At 34.6% G+C, this 17659-nt stretch overlaps 1 protein-coding gene across 1 annotated transcript in view; it reads left to right on the top strand.

Moving 5' to 3' along the window:
- The first annotated feature begins 3653 nt into the window (after positions 1–3653).
- LOC136032990 (signal recognition particle 19 kDa protein-like) overlaps positions 3654–17659 on the top strand; it is a 45109-nt gene continuing 31103 nt past the window's right edge. Inside the window, exons 1-2 of the mRNA XM_065713515.1 lie at positions 3654–3931; positions 14965–15040. Of these exons, the coding sequence (XP_065569587.1) occupies positions 3669–3931; positions 14965–15040 (339 nt within the window). The 5' untranslated portion in view covers positions 3654–3668. The remainder of the gene's footprint in view (positions 3932–14964; positions 15041–17659) is intronic.

Here is a 17659-nt window from a genome sequence, read left to right as displayed (position 1 = left end):
ACAGTGCTTTATTTAGTGTAGCAGATAAAACCCAAGTTTTCAGCGTTTTTGTTTGCCTGTTTTTTTTCTTATTATGAAACAAAATGAGTCAATAGGACTTTTTACAAGTCCTAATTGTAACTAAAGTTAATACTGCTATTGAGACTACTTTTGCCTGTGACTACGAGTATTTGCGATTGCTGTTCCTTACAAATCTGGCTACTTGCGACTTCAAATAAAAAATTTTCAGCCCAAAAAGATCGAAGGACACCCATCCCCCTCCCACACCCTTCTCAGCTGCTCCCTCCAAAGACGTCTGATAAAAATTTTGAGACAGCCATTTTTTCAAAATAGTCTTAAGGGGGAATAACTATGCCTTTGGGTATGATATAACCACTGAAAGCCCACTTTAGAAGGGCTGTAAGTTATGGAAGTTGAGTGCTGTTTAGATATATGGTTTGTTATTGGGAAAGGGAGCATGTTCGATCACATATCTCCAAAAAGGATACCTTGTATATTTTAATTGTTTTATTCCATTTTCATGCCTTTGTAATATTTTGATTATTCTCGCAGCATGATCCGTTCGAGTTCATTATGGTAAATTAGTGAACCAAAATCCTTGTGCACGAACCGTTCCAAACCTTGATTTCAAAGTGAACTAAAAGTACGCAATAATTATATTTAATGCAATCAGAGACGGCGCTCAGACCAACTTATGCAGCTGAAGAATTTAAAAAAGAGTTGGATATCTTCTTGTATAAAAGCATAAAGATCCTCCAGAGCCATTGCTGGCGCATAGGGCGTCGAATCGACGTTTCAGTTGCTGGGTGTTTTTTTACGGGGACAAGTATTAAGCTTGTCGCCTACTTATATTAACCAATCTTCTGGGTAGGCTTGTCGCCTACCCAGAATCTTCTTGTATTAACCAATAGTAAATCTTTGGCAATCAAAACAAACATTAATTAAAGTTTTTAAAGAAAAGTAAAGAGGCAAATTGAAACGTAAGACAAGCATAAATAAAGTTGGATAGTAATTCAAACTTAAATGACCAGGAAATATTGTCGAAGAATAATTGAAACCCAAAAAGAATAGAAATTAAAATAAATAATTACATCAAACGTAATGGTAACAGGTACTGATGTAAATGAAAAATAAAATCCTAAGACGGGTAAATATGGAAGTAAATGCTCAAGCCAACTTAAAACGAACAGAAATGACTACAAACAGGAATCTGACTATATCTTTCTCTTCGTCACTCCCTTTTTTTCTATTTTTTTTATAAATCCAACCGATTCGTTGTTTCTGTTTGTTGATAGTTTAATTATTCTTTAGTTAAGTTTTTGCCCTAGCCAAGCACTTTTTGTTCGGTCCTGGCAGATTATGTACATTTAATTATGTGTTTTTGTTTAAATATATATAATTGAATTGAATTGACTACTGCTCCACTAACCGTAAACGTAAACGTAACCATAAAGCTTATAGTGTCAGTTGTAGACCCCGATTTGCCGGTTTCCTTTTCGGTGGCGAGTGGCTGATTTTTAGAAAAAACGGTGGCGAACCGCCGGCTGACCCCGATTTTTCTTATTAGGAACGAGTTTCAAGTTTGCTCTAAATACCACGATTGACGTATTACTCAAATCCGAATAAACAGACAAGTCTGTTAAAACCCTTTAGAACTCCGAGGGCATGTACCACACAATGACGCACATAAATTGGAGAAAACGGGAGACAAGCACCAACACCCAAAAATCTGTAGGATGAAGAGTGTATTTTTTCAGACTTTCTAATCTCTTGCTGTTCAATAAACGGTAGTGTCTGTTTCCCTCCGTGTCTGTGTTTTCGTGATACCTGTTGTTGCACTTAATGGAACCAAGTAATCGCAGTATCATACCTTTCAACCCAGTGTGTCTCAGAACAATGAAGCAGGTTTTGTTCTTTGTGTGCTGCAGAACACAGAAGAATGTAAGAACACAGTTCGTTTGGGGGAAGAAGAAGAAAAATGACAAATGAGATCTTCTTGCGAATACCTCATAGTATTTAAATTCGACCCAATTTGAAAGCCTTAAATAGGACAGAATTTGAACAGTGGAAGCCACAATACATGTAAAAGTAAGCGGATGCTACTTTCTGTCTCCATCATAGCAGGAAGGGGCGTTGAAACAGAGGGGAATGGGCGACACCCCAATTTTTTTTTTAGATTCGATAAAATTTGGACCAAAATTATATTGAAACCAAAAGAGTGAGGTAGTTACAGCAAAATCTCAAGTCCAAAGTTCAATACGATTTCGATATTTAGGTCTAGGAAGACAAAATTATTGAAAACTAAATACATTTTAAGTGTTTTCACTTTTGCTTAACTTTAATAAATAATAAAACTATCAAAACTGTATGGACTAAATATCGGTATATTTATATTAAACTGAAAATCCACAGTGTCAACATCAAATTTCATGAAGACAGAAAGTCAAAAAAGAAAAACAAACATTGGCCTACTCACTGTTTCAAAGCAAAAATGAGCACATATTTTAAAAGTCTTCTACCATTTTATTCGGATGGTTCTGTAGCAGATGGAAGAGCTAGAGCAGCTGCTATAATCCGTCAGTATTCATAAAACATTCTGAAGCTTATGACTCCCCCATTATCCGTTCTAACAACAGAAATTGCAGCGATTTTGGATGGTCTCAAAGCTTTGAAAACCTCAATAATTTTTGGAACCTAGTTCATTTAACAAACTTACCGTCTGGTCTCTACTTAGATAAAAATATCAGTAAAACAGTAGAAGATACTGATCTTCAAAAACTGACAACCAAAATAATGAATCTCCAAAAATCTGGATGGAATATTGTCTTCCAGCACATTCCCGGTCATGGCTAGATTCTCGAGTAACGTTACGGTTGACAGTCTTGCCAATAAGGCGACGAGCAGTTGGCAGGAGCCATCAGAGCCAGAAGGTAGCTGTACATTACGGGACACAATAAGAATTCAGGGATAGAGTCCCCCCAGCCTCCTGTTTCAAATTAGAATCATTCTTGAAAGGAGAAAATTATGTACTGTTCTACCGGCTAAAGGTTCAATCATTAATGCTGAATCCCCTTTTGATGAGTTGGAATCTAAGCCATAAACAGAATTGTTGGGTCCGTAGAGAAGAAATAGAGACCCTACAACATTTCTCTTTTATTGTTGAAATTAAGTGGCTGAGAGGAACCATCTTAAGATGAGTATTCGAGCTCTTAAGCTTCCCAATAATAGTATTCTATTGCTAGAGAAAGGTTTGACAATGATATGAAAGATGAAGGCAGACCTTATCAAGATTTAATAAAATTTTGAAGAGGGCAAGTGTGTCTTAGGGTCAAGTTGGAGGAAAAGGAGAATTTATCCTGTGCAGAATAGTGAGAGTGCGTAGATAGAATCGTATTGGTACCGACCGGCCTACAGGCCTTAAATTACTGGGAACAGGCAGTTCATGTACTTGCATTTCTCACAAGCCATCTATTTTACTCTTGTCTTGTGTCATTGTGCTAGTTATCTGTTAACCAAGGGAAGTATAATACTTCACAATTGTTTAGCCAAAAAAAAAAAAAAAAAACAACAGAAAGATAAACAAGGGTACTACTAAGAAATGTATTGCTGTTGAAGAAAAGAAGAGCATTTTTGTTTATTGAAGATTGTACTAATATTTGAAGCGTCAAATGAATAACCAAAAAAACCTACTAAGAGCCCAAAGGAGTCTATTGTGGATTCCAGATACTGGTTTTCAGAAAAAGATCCGAAGAAGGGAGGTGAAAGTGGTTCGGAAGAGAGGTCTCAATAACTCCTCAAATTTAAGAAGAAGAAGAATAGCTAGAATTTTTGTATCTGTAGAGGTAGACTTTAGAAAGGATTCTCTTACAAATATGGAAAGAAATGCCATAACAAGTTTCAATCCATCAAAGAAACACTCTGAGCCTGAAAGGTTTATAAATTTGAATTTTGGGGTATCACTCTAGTAGTTGGCCACTTCTAAAGGAAAGAAGCTAGGTTAATCCTAGTACCATCACATTCCACAATTTGCGTTCTTTCCAAATATCATAAGTCATAGGTAATTGTTTAGTTTCGTTTCAAGTGCTCTATACTGGAAACTATGCTGCAAAGAAGCATGGTTTCCAGTTTAGAGCGATTAGAAATGCCAATTCTAGAAGTGCATCCATTTCTGGGTGACCCTCCTCCTCCATGGGCCAAACTAAAAATGTGTAAAATGGGCTTGCTTACTGGTAACATGACTTATAGAGCAAAGGGTATTAGTCCATGAGCCCTGTGAGCAGCAGAGTTTATATTTATCTAATTTATTTAAACCCTGTTCAAGTTTTTTTTAGTTTTGTCACCCTTTGTTGAATAAATACAGAATACAGACCTTGCCCTGCTGCCTGCAGGGCTCAAGGACTAATACACTTTGCTCTATAGGTAAGGTTACCTGTAAGCAAGCCCACTTCACACATTATTAGTGTTGTTGGAGGGAGATTTTAGAAACCTAAAAAATGAATACACTTCTCTAATAATTACAAAGAAACAATATGCAATCATCAGAATCTTGCTATATGCAGTCGGCCTAATACACACTTTAGAGCACTTGGAACAAAACTAAACATTTACCAAGTCATTTTCTGACAGTACAATACTGGAAACTATGCTGCAAAGAAGCATGGTTTCCAGTTTAGAGTGATTAGAAATGCCAATTCTAGAAGTGCATCCATTTCTGGTTGACCCTCCTCCTCCATGGGCCAAACTAAAAATGTGTAAAATGGGCTTGCTTACTGGTAACATGACCTATAGAGCAAAGGGTATTAGTCCATGAGCCCTGTGAGCAGCAGAGTTTATATTTATCTAATTTATTTAAACCCTGTTCAAGTTTTTTTTTTTTAATTTTGTCACCCTTTGTTGAATAAATACAGAATACAGACCTTGCCCTGCTGCCTGCAAGGCTCAAGGACTAATACACTTTGCTCTATAGGTATTGTTACCTGTAAGCAAGCCCACTTCACACATTATTAGTGTTGTTGGAGGGAGATTTTAGAAACCTAAAAAATGAATACACTTCTCTAATAATGACAAAGAAACAATATGCAATCATCAGAATCTTGCTATATGCAGTAGGCCTAATACACACTTTAGAGCACTTGGAACAAAACTAAATATTTACCAAGTCATTTTATGACAGTATACCCCCCCCCACCTAATCATCTCAGATATAGCCCAAGGTATATAAGGCAAAACTCTAGAATAGTGGCTCTTTAGAACAAAGACATGCTAGAATTAATAGAGATGCTTTCTTTTATTATAAATTTTTAGGCTAATTTTTATGGTTCTACCTGAAATTGTATATGTCCAGCAAGACAAGGGGTAAAATTCTAGTTAATTGACTTCTTGGTATCTCAGAAAGGGCTCAGGCTAGGAAAATAAAACTTTCAGGGATGAGTCTACAGGCTAAAGTATGTCCCAGTAAGGTTTTTAAAGTACCTGCTTCCACTCCTTCTCCCTCTAGAGGGCCCTGAAATTTGCCTAAATGATAGGTTGATACCTATTGAAATTTTAACAAAACAACATTTTACCTTAATTTTCAGTTACTAGTTGCTTTTTCTCTACCTTTAGTTCTGAAAATGCAATTCCTGTTATTTATAAGAATTTTGAGCCATATCAATGTTTTTTTCAAAATTTAGGAAATGTATTTGCATATCTTTAAAAGCTTATTAAATGGAATTGAGCAAAGTTATGAAGCTGAAAACAATTTTGTTGTACTTCATTTAAGCAGAAGATCTATTTTGCAAGGTTTCATTTTTATAAAACACATATTTTTAAAGGTCATCAAAGGTCAGGGCCCTCTAGAGGGAGAAGGAGTGGAGGTAGTTGCTTCAAAATACCTTCCTGGGACATACTTTAGCCTGTAGATTCATCCCTGAAAGTTTCATGTTCCTAACCTAAACCCTTTTTGAGATAGCAAGAAGTCAATTAATTAGAATTTTACCAGATAAAGGAGTGTTGAACCTCCTGTACAGACTTACTTATTATTTTAAACAAAAATAGATTAATCTATAGGCTTGTATTGTTAAAAATAGACAATGGGAAGTTTTGATATGAGCTACTTTTTGTTCTTTTAAAGGGTCACTAGTCACTAGCCTATTATGTTTCATTCTCTTGCTAACCACATTTTACAATACCCTGCTATAGCCTATTAACATAATTGATGTCAATTTTTTGGGAATCAAATACACCTAATGTTTGGTTGAGAATACTTCTAGATAAACAACAAATATTTGATGCAACTAAGATTATGTTTTTGTACCAGATTCTAAATAAACTTATAGACCATAATGGAGTTAGGCCAAATGTTTTTTCTGCCATCAAAAAACCTCCTAGCTAGCAATTTTCCTAACATTATATTTCTGCTGTCCAAACAAAAACTGTTAAAATACCAAGGGTAGTGAAAATCAAATCTGAGTCTTTAACTGGTTAAGTGGGAACTTTGATGACTCTATATGTCTTATAAAGTAGATATCTTATATAAATTATAATAATTAAAAAAATATTTTAAAATTAGATTTAAGGTAATTTAAGGTAAAAAGACAAACACTGCCATTAATTGGCAACAATCTGGGCAAAAAATATTGATTGAATTATTAAAAATATGTATGAATAGCCCCTACATTTTGTTATCAAATAAAAATCAGGAAGAGATGTAAATATCATTGAATTGCAAAAAAGTATAAGCCATGCTTCAATATGTTAAATTATATAGTTATTCAAGGTTACTAACTTCAAATAACAAGTTAATTGACTTACCTACAAAACTTTTTTTTAGGAAGACCAATTATGCTATTTTGTTGTATTTTTCATTCACTTTCTAATACGTTTTCTACTCTACTTGCAATCCTCTTATTTTTAAATGATCTGTCAAAAGGCTGGAAATATTTTAGCAAGAGGCTGGAAATTGTTAAAGCAAGAGGCTGGGACTAATTTTAGTGTTTAACCAACATTCATTCCCAGCAACCAAAAAGAAAAAACCAACAGAATAGAAAAGACTTAGAGACTATAATAATTAAAATCTTACTATTAAATGAAAGAAAATATTAACTGTTCAAAAGATGAAGTGGAAATTTCTGTTAAGTTTAGATGCAACTGTTGAAACAGACAGAGAAAGTCTCTCTTTATACAAAACAGAGAATCAAAGTCTGAGGAACATATCTACAGCAAAAACTATGCTATGTAAAGAGTTTTTTTTTGCTAGGAAATCTTAAGCCTGGTTGGATATTAAAAAAGCTTAGTTTTGGTTAGCACAAAAATCCAGAAGAAATAAGAAATAATTAAAAATTTGAATAAATCCTCCAAAAAATCAGCAACATTTCAAAAACAGCCTGCAGCTATATCCTGGTATTTGGTAAGGGGGATGAGGTTGAAGGCAATTGTTGTGCTATTTAAAATCTAAGGTTTATGGATTTTATTATAAGGTTTAATAGATTAGCCTGTTGTGCTAGCAGTACACAACAGGCTTCTATATATGGATTCTTATTGTCCCTTGTATTCTAATCACAGACAATTTGCTGTCTTAAGATATTTGATTATTAAAGCAAATCCAATTTATAACAATAATTTTTTCTAAGCTTCAAACTTTTGGTTTTCTTTTTTAAGATTTTTGAATTGCTTTAATCCATTGTCAAAATATATTCAAATATTTTTGCAATTACCAGTTTTTTACTCTTTAAACAGTTTAATATAATTTAATAAGAGCCTCAATTTTTGCTTTTGCAAATTACTGAAATGAAAGCTTCCTTATATTGTAAAATATTTTATTACAATTTTAATGTAATTTTATTTTATTGTAATTTTGTTCTGTATTCTGTTAAGCCCTCAATAAATGCCCATGTCCCCAAGGAGTCTTACCCTCTGTTTTTGCTCTATGACCTGCAGCATTTCATTAGTTAGCCATGATTTCTTTGGAAAACTTCTCTTGCCAAGCACCAGTTGTGTTGCTTTGCTCATCTGTGATTTAAAATACTTCTGGGCCCCTTTGCTGCTGCTAAGTCTGCTAAGGAGCTCAAAGCAATTCAATACCTTAACACTACACTCCAGGTGAGTACCTGGATCCTTAAGTTCAAGCAACTGGCCTTTTTTCCAGTTGTTGTGCTTGGAGGCAAAGCTGAACTTCAGCACACACAAGTCTGTGATCTGCACTTCCAAGCTCTACTGATCTATTAGTCCTGGAATTTTTCAGTGATGATCTCCAGCGTTTAGAAATAAGACATAGTTGATTGTCTTTGTGCAACCGTCATTACTATACCACATGTACTGGTGGATAGTTTTGTGTTGAAAGTAGGTATTTGTAATAACAAGATCATAAGAACAGCATAGTTCAAGTAGGCATAGGCTATTATCATTAAGTGGGCCAGGGGATATAGGACCAATTGTGCCACACCAAACACCTATATCTTCATGCACTCTGGCCCTAATTCACCAAGAAGAACATTTTTATCACAGGGTGCCATTGTCATAGGACATCTGGTCAGAGCTGAGTAGGACGCTTCCCTGGTAATGTTGTCAGAATCGTTGGTTGGGGCATAGCATATGATGATATGGTCATCTTACCATGCTTGTGTCCAAAGCAGGTCTTCATTAGTCTGTCTGATTTGGCTTCATGCAAGAATAACGCCTTTCTTACAAGGCTATTTAGTGCAAGGCCAACACCATTCCTTCTCATGGTCCCTCCAGACCAAAGCAACAAGTGATTGTTACCTGTTTGCTCTTCTTTGCTTCTGGTAAGATGGGTTTATGTTAGACCAGTAATTGCCACTTTATTCTTGTAAAGCTCTTCAGAAAGTAGGTTCTTTGATGCAGGTGCATTCAGAGCCGAAACATTACAGGTGGCTATTTGAAGCCCTCTTTGGTCTAGAAGATTTAATCTGTCAGTCTTTCTTACATCGTTTGCAGAATGTCAGTTGACATTCGATGGTTGATATCTTAAGAAGAAGTCCAGATCCGAGGCTTTTTTGTCACTATTTGTAGTGCTTATTTCCTGGTAGAGGGTTGCTAGCCCAACCAACCCCTGGCTTGGAATCTGATTAGAACCAGTTTAAGTTAGATACTGAGATTCCTGGGATGGGCCTTGCCCACCATAAAAGGTTGCAGCCACCCTGATTGGAGTGTTTAATCAGGGGGGTACCCCATATCCAGAGGCACATGGTCAACAGACAAAGTCCGCATCATTTCAGACAAATTTGCTTAAGGCATTAGAATAACTTCTAAGCCAAAGTATCAATAATCCCTTTTATTAAATATATTAACAGTCAAAAGATACCTCTGTCAGAGTGCAAAATCACCTTGCTAGACATTAGTCTGGAGTTCTTAGATAAGCATGACCAGATTTCTGATGCTCAAAAGTTGGATCTAATGTGTGGTTACAGGAAACCAGGAAAGAACTTGGAATTTCCTGAAATAGTTGACCAGAATATCAAGGGTATAGCTGCAAATTTTCGTTGTTTTCTAAGTACATGGCTCCAAAAGAATTCATGGTTGGTTTTCAGTCCTTCAAGTGAAAGATGCAATATAAAAACACTGCTTCCTATTTGCTGAATCTGAGAGCACTAAAAACTTGCATCAGACATTCCTCTCTGTCCACCCAAAATTCTATAGTGAAAACATTATTAAGAACTTATTCAACAAAACTACCAAAATCTTTGACAAAATATTCAAATTTCAAAAAACTGGACCCTAATTCATGCATGCGTCAGAATGCTTAGTTTTGAAGCCATATACTGACCTCAAATATGCTCTTGTGGATTTTAAGTATCATGATGAAAGACAGTATCACATTACTGTAGTACAAAAATATACAATGTTTATCAAAATACAAGAAAGAAAAAACATTCGAATTGTCCAGCAATTGAATTTACAAGATTTCAAGGAAAGAATTAAAGACTCGGAAATGTTCAGATCAATTTTCCAGGCTATTCTATTTTATGGTTTTCATGAACTAGCCCTGTGGGGTCTTCATGAAAAAAGTGATGTTGCAATTGATAATGGATTGCAGAAACAAAATTGTGGAAGCATTTCAAATCATCCACGTAAAGCACAAGATATGAATCTCCTCTAGTGCAGAATGGTATTGTTGGTAGTGTAAACAATGTTATTCAGAACAAAATTTTGAATAGAGCCAAAATTGTGAAATGTTTTTCTGTGTTGGCTGATGGGATGAGTGATGCAAAAAAAAGCTTGTTTTCTTGTCTGTTTCTATGACAATCATCAAATAGAAGAAAGTCTTTTTTTTTGCATTTTGACACTGCAAATGAAATGACTGGCATAGGTCTTGCAAACTAGATTATTAGACTCTGCTAAGAGTTCGAATTAAACATGAACAAGTAAGTTGAAATTGGCTTCAATAGAAATAGTAGCTTGTCTGGTTTTTAAAATAGCAGTCTCGACAGCTGAAAGTGTTGGAACACCTGCCTCAATACCAAGACGCCAACATTGGTGATTCTCCTCTTCAGATGCTTCTCCTTTTTTTTATAAAGAATTTGTCTTTTTCCCATATCTTGACCAGCTATATAAAGAACTCCATATGAGATTTCTTAATGGCCAAGCTCAATCATGTCAAATCCAACAAATCCAGCCAAGGTTGTGACAAAGCTGCAAATATAAGCAGTTCCTCTGAGACTAGCTTCCTTGCTGACTTAACTGTTCAACAACCTAAATAGAGGTCTGTAGGCAAGTCTCATCATCCTGATAAATTTACTGAAACTCTTGGTGCATTCAGCAACCAGTTTTTTCCAGCTGTGCATTCACTTTTGATTGCATTCTCCCTGATTCTTCCCTGATTGTATCCTGTGATTGTATTTTCTCATTCATTTAGCATGCTAAAGCAGCTTAAAACATACCTCCACAATCAGACTGGAGGGGGCAGGCTGAAAGGTCTTGCACACATGTCTTTCAATCGTAATGTCAAGGTGGATATTGATGATGTTTGAAGCAACTTCAGAAGGAAACTAAGATGGATTAAAATGTAAGAAGTATTTACAGTGCTTATGTTGTTTTGTATCTGATTCAAGGATTAGTAAGCTATGGAATTAGAAAGTTGGTTATTATAAAGCAGCCATTGTAACTCTAGTTCTTTTATCTTTCTTCATTTCACCCCATCTTTCCCAAGAAAAAAAAATGTATGTATTTTGAATTTTAGAAAGAAAACTCTGACAAAAAAAAAAGAACTACAAAAAGTTATAAGAATTTCATAATTTCTCTGAAGTATTAAAGAAATTCAGTGTATTACTGCTGTTAGGATTTACAAGTAAACTATTCAGTTGAAATTTAAAGTGAAGTAAGGTATTTAAACCTTATTGAGGTTTTCAGGTTGGCCAACATAGTTAAAAATAATTGTAGATCTGCACACCCTATAGCAAACTAATCAAGATGATTTGGATCAATGCAATGCTGTTTATAGGGCTAATCTGTTTCAAACAGTTTGTGGTAACAAACTGCAGTAAGGAGCGACCTGGCTCAATAGTAACCGAAACTCTAAAAAATGGTATTTTGACACCAATAGTTACATCAAAAGAATTGCATTTTAATGTTGATTTTAAATATATAAGTTTCATCAAGGTTAGTATTACCCATCAAAAGTTACGAGCCTGAGAAAATTTGCATCATTTTAGAAAACAGGGGGAAACACCCCCTAAAAGTAATAGAATCTTAACGAAAATCACACCATCAGATTCAGCGTATCAGAGAACCTTATTGTAGAAGTTTCAAGCTCCTATCTACAAAAATGCTGAATTTCGCATTTTTTGCCAGAAGACAGATCACAGATGCGTGTTTTTTTTTGTCTTTTTTTGTTGTTTTGTTTGGTTTTTTTCCAGGGGTGATCTTATCGACTCAGTGGTCCTAGAATGTCTCAAGAGGGCTCATTCTAATGGAAATTAAAAAGTTCTAGTGCCCTTTTTAAGTGACCAAAAAATTGGAGGGCACCTAGACCCCCTCTCACGCTCTTTTTTCCCCTAAGTCACCGGATCAAAATTCTGAAGTAGCCATTTTATCCACCATAGTCGAAAAATCTAATAACTATGTCTTTGGTGACGACTTACTCCCCCACAGTCCCCGTGGGAGGGGCCGCAAGTTACAAACTTTGACCTGTGTTTCCATATAGTAATGGTTATTGGGAAGTGTACAGACGTTTTCAGAGGGATTTTTTGGTTTAGGGGGGAGGAGAGTTAAGGAAGGGGGGTTAAGTGGGAGGGTATTTCCATGGGGGAAGAGAATTTTAATGAAGGGGGCGCAGGATTTTCTAGCATTATTTGAAAAAAACAATGAAGAAATACATATGAAAAGTTTTTTTCTGTTGAAAGTAAGGAGCAGCATTAAAACTTAAAACGGACAAATATTATTACGCATATGAGGGGTTTACCTCCTCGTAATACCTCACTCTTTATGCTAAAGTATTTTTAGTAATTTCAACTATTTATTCTACGGCCTTTGTGATTCAGAGGTCATTCTTAAGGAATTGGGACAAAATTTAAGTTTTAGTGTAAAGAGCGAGGTATCGACGAGGGGCGAACCTCCTCATATACGCAGTAAAAACATACGAATATAGAAGTTCATCACGTAAGTTAATTCGTAAGTTACGTATATTTTTTACTGATGAAAACGTTCGTAAAAAATTGAAAGTTCTAGTTGCCTTTTAAGTAATCAAAAAATGTGGAGGGCAACTAGGCCTCCTCCCTCGCTCCTTTTTTCTCAAAATCTTCTGATTAAAACTATGAGAAAGCCATTTAGCCAAAAAATTAATATGCAAATTTCGTTTTAATTATTTATGTGTGGAGAGCCAAGATCAAAACATGCATTAATTCAAAAACGTCCAGAAATTAAATAAAAAAAAGAGTTTTTTAAATGAAAGTAAGGAGCAACATTAAAACTTAAAACGAACAGAAATTGTTTCGTATATGAAAGGGGCTTTTCCTTCTCAACGCCCCGCTCTTTACGCTAAAGTTTTTGCTGTTTTAAAAAGTAGAGTTAAGAGAAAGAGTCAAACTTTAGCGTAAGGAGCGGGGCGTTGAGGAGGAAAAGCCCGATATAATTCGTCGTCCGCTTGCTATTACCCGTAGATCTCAATTTTCTATTCGGCATCTAGGACCCCATGCATGGAATTGTTTACCTACGACTTTGAGAAACATGGATAGTTTTTTTGAATTTCGGCGGGAATTAAAGCTTTTTTGCCTTAATATTTATGGTTTTGATAGTTGAGTGGACCTCAAGTGGAGCCAAGATGTTGGTTTTGATTTTGGCGATACTGGTAAAGTGGTTTTAGTTTCTTTTTGTTTTGTCTCTTTTGAAGTGTAAATCCGTTTCGATTGAAATGCAGGGTAATTGATTTTTTCTTCTTCTTTCTTTTCCTTTTCTTTTTATTTTTTCTTCTTTTTCGTATTGTTTTATTTGTATGTGTATTGGGGTTGTAAGCCCAAACAAGCTTTGCTTCGGGCCATTTGCTTGTTTTGTTTTGTTATTTATATTAATAAACCCATCTTTCTCTCTCTCTCTCTCTCTCTCTCTCTCTCTCTCTCTCTCTCTCTCTCTCTCTCTCTCTCTCTCTCTCTCTCTCTCATATACGGAGTAACTTCTGTTCGGTTTAAGTTTTAATGTTGCTCCTTACTTTCGTTTAAAAAAACTTGTTTTTTTTAATTTAATTATTCTTAATGGTCAATCTTTCTTGGGCATCTAGAAACGTGAAAAGAGGAAAATAGTGTATAAAGCTGCAATGAAAAAGGCCATTCATTAATAATCCCTTTGACTGGAATGGTTTTGTTTGGAATGAAATTAGCCAAGTATCTTACAAGTAAATTAATGTTTTTGAAAATTACTGTATTCAATTGTAAGCATAACACCTTCAGGGAGGTCAAAATGAGTCAACTGGAATTCAGAGGATGGTACTGTCCATGCCAATTTTATCCAAAGTGGGTGCTCAATTCTTTTCAAGTATTTTTAAAAAGATAGTAGGCCTACCTTAACTTGATATTAGTCCTAGAGGTGAAACTTGGGCCGTTTTATTGGCTATTGCAGGCTACTGCACAGAGGGATATGCTGATAGATTCATTTTAGTTGATTGAGAAGTGAGTTTGGCTAAATATTAAGAAAAAGTAGTGCCCAAAAAGCAGCAATTTTCCCTTATCAGTCCTATTTTGGACAGCATTTTGCTTAACATTCAAGTCGAATCAAATGAGACCTATTCTCTGTAAGTTCAGCTAGTGATCCGTAGATCTAATGATTGATGATGAAGCTCTAACTGACTAATTGTAGCTAAATACAAAAACTAAATAAATTTGGATTTAATCAGCATTGCTTAGAATATAAATGAATATATGACCCTTTCCCTCGGGATCTGCAATAAAATTTGGAAATCTGGGAATCCACAATGAAAAAGAAGTGTTGTTTTGGGAAAGTGGCTTGGTTTTGCCCCAAGGCTTACTGGTTTTCGTTTCGGCTTTTAAATGCTAATAAATGTTGATGTAATTTAAATCAGACGTATTCAGTTATAGCTTGTAAAATTGCGTGATTTAAATTTTTATGTTAACTAGACATTGCAGGGCTCTAGGGTTTGACGTTTTGGCAGGGCTCTGGAATTTGCGTCGCTTTTGTTTCTTTTTTTTTAATAATAAGAATTGCTGTAGAAAGCTGTAAGCTTTCATATTGTACATAGTGCTTTTCTTTATCTTAGAAATGCTAGATGTAAAAAGAAACCAAGCATATAATTAAGACTTCGTTATGGTAAATTCTTATTACCTGTTGTACCTATATTTTCTCCTATAGCTAATGTAAACTTACTGTATCAGGGTATAAAAAAAAATAACAACACTAAAACCTAGAAAATATATGCAAAATAAACACATAGAATTTTATTAATATTTGAGATAAAGAAACTATGGTTTGGTTCCATTATAAGAACTGGTTGCATAAGAAAATATCTTTTTACTATTTTAGGTGGATTTGTATTTATCCTGCTTATTTGGATTCAACAAAAACTTTAAAGCAAGGAAGAAAGGTACCAAAGGACAAGGTTTGTGAGCTGATTGTTTTTTTTCTTTTATTTTTTCAGGTTAAAACTTATAGACAAGAATTCTAATAATTATGTGTATTTATTTAATTTTTCTTAGCATAATCAAACTATTATGCTCATGCAATGTGACTGCATAACGTTCAGAAACTGGCAGTATAAAAGAAGCCAAACTTTAATTTTGTTTTTATTTTTGCAAAAAAAGTATTGTTTTAATTTACTAATTTTGCTCTATTTTGTTAGTGAAAATTGAACACTATATGTGAAATACTTGATTAATGTCTTGTGATTTCGAGTTCTGTATTGAAATTTTACCCACATATTCGTTATCAGCTAGCTTGAAAACTCTCTAATACCAGTTTTGTAGAAATCTGACACCATTCATTATTTATATAGAAAGTTTTATATTGGTAGAACTCACCAACAATTTACTGAAAGATTTATTGAGCATCGCAACTCAATAGAAAAAACCCTACAACTAAGAAAGCCTCCCGAAACTTTTGTTTCGGCTCTAGCTGAACATACATTCTTTTATCCCGAACATTTTATACAATTTGATGAGGCTACAGCTATTTCTAATAATAGAGGTTTTTCTCAGTGGGCGAGGGAGGCTATAGAAATTAAAAAACACATATTTGCTAATATTTCAATAAATAGAGACACAGGGAATTTAAATATTGACCCAATTTATGATATTCTTTTGAAAAATGAACCAATAGTCGATGGGGGAATTAAAATTTTACACAATCACCAGGGGACAAGATTACCCACTAGACCAAAAAGAGTTGCTTCAATGTTAGCTTACAAGAGGATTATTTCGCAACAGAATAATTAACTACTTTTCAATTTTCATAATTTTTCCTCAGTTGCTCTTTGATTCTCATTGAAGTAACTCAAATAGCTGCTTTTCCCTACGTGGATAAGTAGCGAAAATTGTATTTATTATTATTGGTGGTGGTTTTTATTTGTTTTTAGATTAGTTTTCTTTTAATTTTCTATCTTGTGCTGAAGACGCCTTGTTTGGATACAGGCAAAATATCCGCGTTGTTTTAGTCTTTCAATTCTACTGGCCGTCGTCTCGTTTGAAGTTTTCTTTCTGTAGAGTTTTATCTCTCTTGGTTGTTTATTACCATTCATTAACTTTGTATGTTTTGATTTAGGATATTGACACTTTAGTCTCAATAACCTCTAATGATCAAAATATGATCATTTAGCACCATTCCCTGAATAAAACAAGCAGGAGCTTGAGTCAAAAGAGCTTTACAATCTTCAGTAAGATGTAGCATGTCCAGAATTTGTGAAATGTGTACTCGATTTATATTTGAATTTTTGTATTCCCTATTTAACCTCATATTTAAGATCTACAAGTTCAGAAACCAGCAACCCGCTGAAGGGGGTATTGGCCTGGATACTACTCAGATACCTCAGATCAGAGTGATTGGAAATGTTTCGTACTGTATGGTAATTACTGTAAATATTGTCATTTTTTTTAGAGAAGCGGATAAGAATGTATGAATACCCTTACATATTATGACCAATTTTCCATGTAAAAGTTGATATGTAACTCCTCTTGATTCCTGAGAATATTTTCGGTCTACGCCTTTATTATTGATACTGAGATGGATGATTGTGCCCCTCCCATTGCAACAATCTTGTTCTATGTGACATAAAATGTTACATTCATTTGATTATCGGCAAAGAGGTGGAAAATGGGGGGGGGGATCTTTAGCTTTTATAGGAATTTTTGGAGGTTGACTGACAATTGCTACCGGGAGCTTTGTTTTTAACGAATTTAATTTGTAATATTTCGGACTTCCTATTTATATACAATGTTTAAATCTTCTTGTTTTCAGGGCGTTCATGGGGAGCATCCCTATAATCAGGTTTGTTGAATAAATTGCCTCTGAAACTGTGGGAATGAGGAAAGGTAGTATTCCTCCTTCCTATTTAAGAGAGCCTTGGGTCAAACAGATCGTAGTAACAAACTTTAAGTAAAAAGCAACCCTTGTTGATATGAACTGAAAACTTAAAAGTTTTGATTACAACATTTGCAACAAAAAAGTACATTATTCATGCTGATATATTCATGCTGACTCTGAATTTCCAAAATATATTAATTCAAAAATTATTAAAAGCTATTAGGGCGTAAAATCTTCTATAATTTTAGAAGCAAGAATTAAACTCCCCCACAAAGAGGTGCCATCTTGATGAAAATAATGCAAAAAGCTATCCTCATATTTATTTGTTTATTATTACCATTAGCGGTAAACATCAATGCTTGTCGCAAAAATACAAAAACACAAAATCGTAATACTAGTCTAAAGTAAACTGGCAACGACAAACTAAACAACAAAAACTTCTAAATAACATGAAACTACACAACAAAAGTGTCTAATTAAAAAGGCGTATTTACTAATGCACTCTTAAAAATTCAAATACTCTCTGCCTCGACAACCTCCAAAGGCAAACTATTCCATGGTCCAGCAACTCTACTAACGAAAGATAATTGACCAATTTTTTAATTGGTTTTGGGGGATATATTTTGTAATCATGCTAACGAGTAGAGTGATAATGGCTAAATTTGGAAAATAAATTTGGACCAAAATCATCCACTCCTTTAAG

The sequence above is a fragment of the Artemia franciscana genome, chromosome 11 (genome assembly GCF_032884065.1).
Source record: "Artemia franciscana chromosome 11, ASM3288406v1, whole genome shotgun sequence".
Lineage (NCBI taxonomy): Eukaryota > Metazoa > Arthropoda > Branchiopoda > Anostraca > Artemiidae > Artemia > Artemia franciscana.
The sequence above is the reverse complement of the archived record's forward strand: the minus strand, read 5'-3'. Positions and strand labels throughout refer to the sequence as shown.